The 8,417-nt window shown below is 35.9% G+C and overlaps 1 protein-coding gene across 1 annotated transcript; it reads right to left on the bottom strand.

The window, feature by feature from the left end:
* Positions 1-1,664: 1,664 nt before the first annotated feature.
* On the bottom strand, positions 1,665-2,624 carry LOC110299305 (olfactory receptor 51F1-like). Its single transcript, XM_021168977.2, has one exon. It carries the CDS (start codon positions 2,622-2,624, stop codon positions 1,665-1,667), a length of 960 nt encoding a protein of 319 aa, XP_021024636.2.
* Positions 2,625-8,417: the final 5,793 nt, after the last annotated feature.

Below are 8,417 nucleotides of genomic sequence, written 5' to 3' on the forward strand. Positions count from 1 at the left end.
TTCCATAATAGCTGTACCATGTTACACTTGCTCCATAAGGATTCTTCTTCCCCATATTTTAAGTAGCATTTGTTTGCTTGTTTACTTGGTTAACATCTGACTGATGAAAGATGGAATCTGCAGGTAGTTTTCATTTGTCTTTCTATGATGGCAGACTAGCAGACATTTATTTGACATCTGTGCTAATTTTCACACCTGTCTACTTCATTAACTCACTTATGATATGGAGGAGAACATTTAATATTTGCACTTCATATATTCTGCTTATCAATTCCTAACTGATGTGTAGTTCATAATAATTTTACAGTTCAACACAAGTAATCATTTAATTTGCTGTGCAGAAACTTCTTAACTTCATATGATCATGTTTGTTAATATTTAGGAATACTTCCTATACCACTGGAGTCTATTTTGGAACAGTTTATGCCTCTATCTTGATGTGTTTTCTATTTTCCTCTACCAGTTTCAACATTTCATATTTTATGTTGTTTTCTTAATATCTGAGTTTCTAATTTTTTTCAGAAACTGGATTTATTTTCATTTTTATATATGGATACCCTAGTATAACAGCAAGTTTCTGCAATTTTATATTTACTAGCTTCTACTCTTACATCTTTAGCTTGTCTTACTTCTCCTGTGGGTTACATAAGAGCAAAGATATCTACTTTGTGGCTTTAGAACACTGCAAAATGTAAGAGTGGGCATTTAAAAACCAATTGGACTCCAGTGAGTTCAGAAGAAATTCTGTGTTTTCTTTATCTCAAGGCCTTTTTCAGATATGACCTATGATTTTGAAATTTATATTCCCTCATGAATATTGTACACACAATATTGAAAACTCCTTACATTCTTCTAAAAAATTCCTTCCAAAATATTTTTTGATGTGTCCTTGGAAATCCTTAAATTTCAGAATGTAAACAAAACTGGGTACAGTTCTACTTTTGAGTTATCAGCCATAATAATATTAACTGCATTATTTTAAATTTCTGCCCATGTCCATGCTTCATGTACATATTCAAAAGTTTATGGAACACAATGGTGTATTTATTCTTATCATGTATATCATGTATTGTCTCTGAGTATAACAAGCTACGTAGTTTTGAAAAAGCTATGAAACTGAAAACAAAGATGTGGATTCAAGGTGATGCACACTTTACTTCTTGCCATGGAGGATCTGCCCTAGGAAATTTCAGCGGTGTATAACACAGAGCATGGTGTCTAGGATGTGGGAATCATAGGCCAAAATAGCAATTCTGATCCACGTTAGATGTGTGGCCTGAGTGTCTCTAGGCCTTCATTTAATCAACAGTGTACATTTTAATTGTAAATAGTTACTCATTTTGTTGCACCATTTTGAAGGATAGGCAGAATATTTCTTGTGAACCATTTGAGAAAACCTAGCACAAAACAATCAGGAGATGTCAGTAACTTTGAGCAATAATTTTATTGCTTAATCATGACTCTTTACATTTCCCCGATTAGGCTGTAAAACTCAAGCAAATCACAGCAAGCTTTTAACAGAAAACATCTAAATATTCATTAAACCTTGCTAAATAAATTGAAAACTTGACAACTCCAACATCAAATGGGGGATCTCCAGCCACATTTGCTTTTGGAGCATGAAAATCAGGCCTCAATTTTCAAAAGGTAAGAGTTCTCTGTGTTCATTTTGCAAAGAGAAAACTAAGAATGGCCTTTCTGATTTGTTTTGTTTTCACACTGTAGATGATGGGGTTGAGCACCGGGGGCAAAAGAAGGTAAACATTGGCCATCATTGCAAGGACTACTTTGGGCGCTGACTGACCATAGCGATGCACCAGAGACAGGCTAAACAACGGGATGTAGAAAACTGCAACTGCTCCAATGTGGGACACACAGGTGCTGAAGGCCTTGTGCCTTTCTTCAGAGAAGGCAATACTGAGGACAGAGCGAATGATCAGTATATAAGATAAGACAATGCATGGAATATCTATCCCTATGGTCAGAATGAGATCAACTAGCCCACAGATGCTATTCACCCGAGTGTCTGAACATGCTAACTTAATCACATCTGGATAATAGCAGTAGGAGTGGGAAAGGGTAATCCTCTTACAGAAAGAGACAGGTTTAAGGAGCAAAAGTGGTGGAACTGTTAATAGTAGAGTGCGTATTATCACTAGGAAACCCATCTGAATGATTCTAGAATTAGTAAGAATCATGGTATATCTAAGAGGGTTGCAGATCGCTACATATCGATCAAAAGCCATACCCACTAACACCCCAGATTCGGTACATGCGAATCCATGGAGAAAAAACATCTGAACAATGCAAAAATCTAGACTGATTTCATTTGCCTGAAACCACAGGATTCTCAAGGTGGTTGACATTGTAGAAAAAGTCAAACCCAGGTCAGTGGCAGAGAGCACGGAGAGGAAATAGTACATAGGTTCATGCAGGCTATGCTGGGTCACAATGATGAAGAGGATCATGCTGTTGCCAGAGAGGGCGGTGGCATAAAGACAACAGAAAGGGATGGAGATCCAGCTGTAAGCAGACTCTAGGCCAGGAATACCAGTCAAGAAGAAGGTTGGTAATTTCGATGTGAAGTTGCTTAGGAATTCTGTGTTGTCCTGCATTTGTAGCATTTGCCTTCACAATGCTCACATCCTAACAAGTAACAAATTATACTTACTTTAAAATATTTAAGCTGTTTTCTGATTAGAAAAACTACTCTAGGAAATTAATTCTGTTGTTCAGAAAACTAAAATTTATTAATTTAGCAATTAAGAGTAGAGACATTTAGAATATACAAAGCTTTATATCCTTTTAAAAGTAGAGACATTTAGAATATACAAAACTTTATATCCTTAAACCAAGAAACTATAATCACATAAATTTATACACTTATATATTTATCTTCATATTTGTAGACTTTTAAGTTTCATAGGATTTTGTGCATAAATAGTAATTTCTAGAATTGCAAACAATGAGAATCTTTTAGTGTGAGAAACTCCATTCTTAGAAACACAGAAAACAAGCACGTTTAATTTTTAATTTGCCAGGCTTAAAGTGAGCTGGAAAAACCTTCTTAAAGACTTTGTTTCTCTGGATTGATCCTGCTGGTGTGACTCTCCAGACATAGAACTATAGAAGCAATCACTTTGATCCCATATTATGGGTGAATAGCTGAAGAGAGTTGGTATTTAAAGGAAAATAATGAAGACAGAATATTGTGAACGTTAATAGGATAGATTACATTTCCTAAGCTATGGGATGCCTGAATGCTTTATGAGAACTATAAAACAAACAAACTGAGTGCATGGTATTCCCCTATGTTTGACAGCAGTGCTGAAATGCTTGAGCAGCCAACTCTAGTAAGCATGGAAATATTCCAATGCAGGTCAGAGTAGTTGTGACCTTGGGAAAGGCAGGTGCCCTCTCTGCACTGAAACTGACAATCAGCACGGGTGGATTAGCGAGCAGATGGAGAAATTGTGCTGGTACTATAGATTGGTTCATTTTCAGAAACTTAGCAGTTAAGACAATTACAGAAATAGAATGTGACAAAAGGAGGGGTGTTTTGCAAAAGGGGGATATACAAATTTATAGTGACTATAGATACTGTAAGTAGTCATGAATTTTAGATGATGAGTGACAGGATTCAGTTGACAAATAAAAGTTTGAAAGTCAGGTGATTGAGCTCAGCACAGGAGAGTAATTAGATCTCAGAAAGACGAGGTTTAGCATTTTCATTGACACTAAGGTTTGTCAAGAAGTAGGTTGATGGAAAGTCACTACAGGGAAATTTCACTCAATACTTATGATTCTCTCAGGGAATTATGAAAAGTAGATTTTGTTTTTTATCCACTAGTGTCCAAATAGATATATTTTGGCTTGAGGACAAGGTAGAAGATACAGTTAGATAGGAAGATGATTTTACAGGCATGTTTAGGATTTATTCAATTAAAATTATAAATTACATGATTAATGTCTAGGATTACTAAAAATCAAACAGTGACAATATTGCCTATCCTGTTAAGGTTTTCAGTCAAATTTGCTTTATACTAATAAATATCATGTAATCTACTTTGAATTTACCATGTTTTCTTGCTTTCGTCTATTGTTGTTAAATCATGAATTTCATCTCTGAGAGTAATCATTACAATATTCAGCTACACACTGTTTGATAATATTATATGGGAATCTAAAGATATGGTAGAATATAGAATTACTTGAAAATTCTGTAAGCTTGTTTGAATATTTATGTGTAGGTAATAAACATACACAAAGACAACACAGTGAGCATCATTATCTATCTTACCAGGGCCTTGTGGAAACAGGAACTTTCTATGTCTTTACTAGCAGAGACAAAACAGGCTATTATGCTGGGAACTTTGGGTCTTTTAGTAAGTTTGAACTGAACTGTGGGATTATATGCACGATGTGGATCTCTCTGGGGAAACTGACAAAGAACAAACAACACATATAAAAATGTAAGGTATTACCACTGAATCCCAAGGCAGTGAACTACCAACTTCAGTGAACAGTAGTACCTAGGAGTCCTGAATGATAAACAAAGGAAACCAGAGCATTCATAAACAGTTGGCTCTCCATATTGATGTACTGTTTCTTGTGCATTCTGTCACACTCACTGTGAGTTCATATGCACACTACTTTGTCTGAAAAACACTTTTTTCTTCTCTTTATCCATCATCAGCTCTGGCTTAATGGTATTTCCACAATGTCTTCTGTGATAATCTCACTCTTGTGCAGAAGGATGCTATCTAGATGTTGCATTTAGACTTCCATTATCTCTTATTCTCTAAATGCTCACAAAGGGGTCTCTGTTATAATTACTATCTTCCACAATCTGAAACTTCTGTTATGAAAGATAATAAATACATTCATCTATGGGTAATGCAATAAACAATATGCATCATTTTAACTATATATTCACTTAGCAGATTAATTTTGGGTTTGCCCCTAGTATTTATAAAATAGCTGGCCACAGGTTTTTGGCCCCAACAATGCCTCAAGGCATGAGTTCTACCTAGTGGAGAAGACCTTACATATGATCAGAAAGCAGTCAGTTACTCCCTTAATTTTGAACCACTATTGTATCAGTGAGCATGGCTTGTCAAGGTAGTCAGTGTTGTTGCTCATAAAGTGCACAGAAGTGCCAGGAGGAATGAGGCTTTAAGATCAGCACTCATTGATTTCTCTATGTTTCATGACTCAGATATGTGGTATCTTCAGCAACAGAGCATGATAGATTATAAGTGTACAAAATTGTAGTGCACAATATGATATTTTAACACATGTATACATGGTGTGAGATCAAGGCAATTAGTATATACATTACCACAGATATTCTCGATGTAAAATCTTTTCTCCTATGCATTTTGATGTTTGGTGTTTTGTGATTAAATAATAAGAATAAAATATAAGAATAACTTGACTCTGAGAATAAATCATGACTATGAAATCATTCATCCTTTCAGCAAAATCTTGCTAGTGTATGCAATGGTGTCAGCGTTTGGAAGCTGATTGTGGGATGGATCCCCAGATATGGCAGTCTTGTGAGACTATGCTGGGGCCTAGCAAACACAGAAGTGGATGCTCACAGTCAGCTATTGGATGGATCACAAGGCCCCCAATGGAGGAGCTAGAGAAAGTATCCAAGGAGCTAAAGGGATCTGCAACCCTATAGGTGGACAATAATATGAACTAACCAGTACCCCCCGGAGCTCGTGTCTCTAGCTGCATATGTAGCAGAAGATGGCCTAGTTGGCCATCAGTGGAAAGAGAGGCCCATTGGTCATGCAAACTTTATATGCCTCAGTACAGGGGAATGCCAGGGCCAAGAAATGGGAGGGGGGGTGGGGGAGCAGTTGGGAGACTTTTGGGATAACATTGGAAATGTAAATGAAATAAATACCTAATTAAAAAATATTTTATAAACCTAAAAAAAAAGAAATCATTTATATGCCTAGTCTTTGAAACTGTATACATAAATACAACTGCACCTAGTTCTCAAAGATATATACTGTACAAAGCAAATACAGATCAAAAAAATCAAAACAACTGTGAAATTATATCCTGAGCAACAGTTTTTCATTTAGAGAGGCGTTATAATAGGCTCAAAACAACAGTGCTTTACTCTCCTGCCTCTAGGCCTTCACTTACTGTTAATCATATAATCAAGAAAAACTATTTTATAAACATTTTATCAATCTGTTTTCTGGGCAAATTGTTTGCTACAATGCATTGTTAGCTAATCCAATTGATCTCAGGATGGAGATAGGACCTGATTGGCTTGTTCATTTTATCAGTTATCCTAAGGGAAGAATGAGAGAGAAATGGACAATCAAACTCTTTGTGGTCACAAAGAAAATAATGTTTAGTAGAGTAAACTAGCTATCAATAGAACACAGGGCATGAGAAAATATAAGAAAATAAAATGGAGGTTAACCCTCCTGTAAATAAGCTCTGTGCTCATTAGTGTTCCACCACAGTGATTAATATATGAAGATAAAATAGCTTTAGAGGAGGAGGATTTATTTGGTTCATACTTAGCAAGTTTTACTGCTGAGGACCTTGAGTGAAGCTGAAATATAGCATGAGCATCTGGTGGAGAATAGCATCTTACTAAATGGTGAACAGAAAGCAGAGATGAAAGATGGGAAGGGACCATAGAAGGTCACTGCAAGAACAGCATCCCAGTGACTGATTTCATCCAGCCCCGTTCTGCCTTTAAAGTATTACCAATAAATGGAGAACAGATCTTGGACATAGGTCTTGAGGGAGACATTTTATATTCCAACTTTATCTGCAAGGGGTGATCTCTAACTAACTGAGCTGGGACTGTAGATTTTTAGTTTGACATCCACAGAAAACCATTAGTATGGAGATTTTCCTTGTTGTTTATTGTATAGAACTTTGCTGATTGCTATGAGCCAATTGACTCATATTCCGTTTCACTATAGTACTATAAAATTCATATATGGTGTTATGTACCATCATTTCTTAACATCTTAAAATTTCTACTGAACTGATGTAATAGAATTTTTAAAATAGAGTAATTATCCAAAATGAAACAGAACTGGATTATAATTATCAATCTCCCTAGTGGTGAACACATTTCAACTGACTGGTGTATGTAGGGATACTATGAAGGGAATGGATGTTTGTATTCCTACTCTTATATACATCATCTTTTTAAATTTTGTAATCACACTTTAACATAGCTATGGATGTCATGCTTTCTAAATATGGGTATTGAGTTAGTATCTTCTTACTTGACCTGTAATATCAACCGAAATTATGTGGTGTGCTTACTATCTGACACACAGATGCAGACATTGTTGTAAAATATACAAGCAAAAGACATTTTCCAATGTTTCTTTTTTCTTTCTCATATCTACTAATATTTCTAGATTTTATATATTGGTTTGAAGTAGTGCACATCGGAGCAATTTTAGATTTTGTCCTTTTCAATCAAAATAAATCTCTTAATATAGCCATCACAAAATCTAGACTGTGAATTCTTGTGTATGGTGAGATTATGGTAAAGTAAATTCATTAAAGCACAGTACTCAAAATGAATACCCTCTTTCATGCCACAGATTCCTGAGCTTTTGTCTCTAAGACCCAGGTGAAACTTACTCACTAGGCTATATTGCAGAAGTGTCTTTGAATACATCTTAACAAGTTGAGGTGTATTTTGTTATTATTTGTTGGTTGCTGACTAATAAGAATGAAAAAGTTAAAGTTGATGGTTTTATCATAGGGAAACTTTTCATAAAACTCTGTACCATTCTTTTGATTGAAACAAGAAAGACATAGTTTGAACTGGACGAGTGGTTCTTGCTGGGTCAATTCCAGTAATCTAAAGAAGGAGGACCAGAGAAAATTAAACAGTCAATAGCTGGCATCAGGAGGGCTACAAGAGCTTACAATCCAAGCTACATAGTTTATTATCATCCTTATTTGAGTTATTAGTATAGTATTATTGGGAACATTGGTGCCAGTCCCTTGCTTGCCTTCACAAGCATAACTGCATTCATGGAAGAAAAGTTTAGTATTCCTTATTCCCATCCACAGGATCCCAAAGGACCTTTGGTCCTATCTGGCCCCCAACAGTGGTTCAATGGTGGAGAGAACCAGAAGGTTGAGACTGTGCAGAGTAATGGAAACAATTCTGAGTACAGAAGCTAAAGCAATGGGAGGAGAAAGATTTGAGCATAGCAAGTTGGAATAGAAGCAAGAATCTATGCTAAATATTAGGTAGAATTTCTCCAGCTACAGCACTACCTGTGTATCACCTACTGTTGTGCTGACAAGATGAAATGCAACCACAGAGAAAAAAAAACATAAGAACCTGGTTATGGTCTGTGAGGCAACTATGAGTGTGAGCATGGTCACTTGTTCACAGTAAG

Source organism: Mus caroli, unplaced genomic scaffold (assembly GCF_978045245.1).
Source record: "Mus caroli unplaced genomic scaffold, Mus_caroli_1 scaffold_8, whole genome shotgun sequence".
Lineage (NCBI taxonomy): Eukaryota > Metazoa > Chordata > Mammalia > Rodentia > Muridae > Mus > Mus caroli.

Coding starts and splice junctions, on each gene's coding strand:
- LOC110299305 (XM_021168977.2), bottom strand. CDS start 2,624: ATGCTACAAATGCAGGACAACACAGAATTCCTAAGCAACTTCACATCG.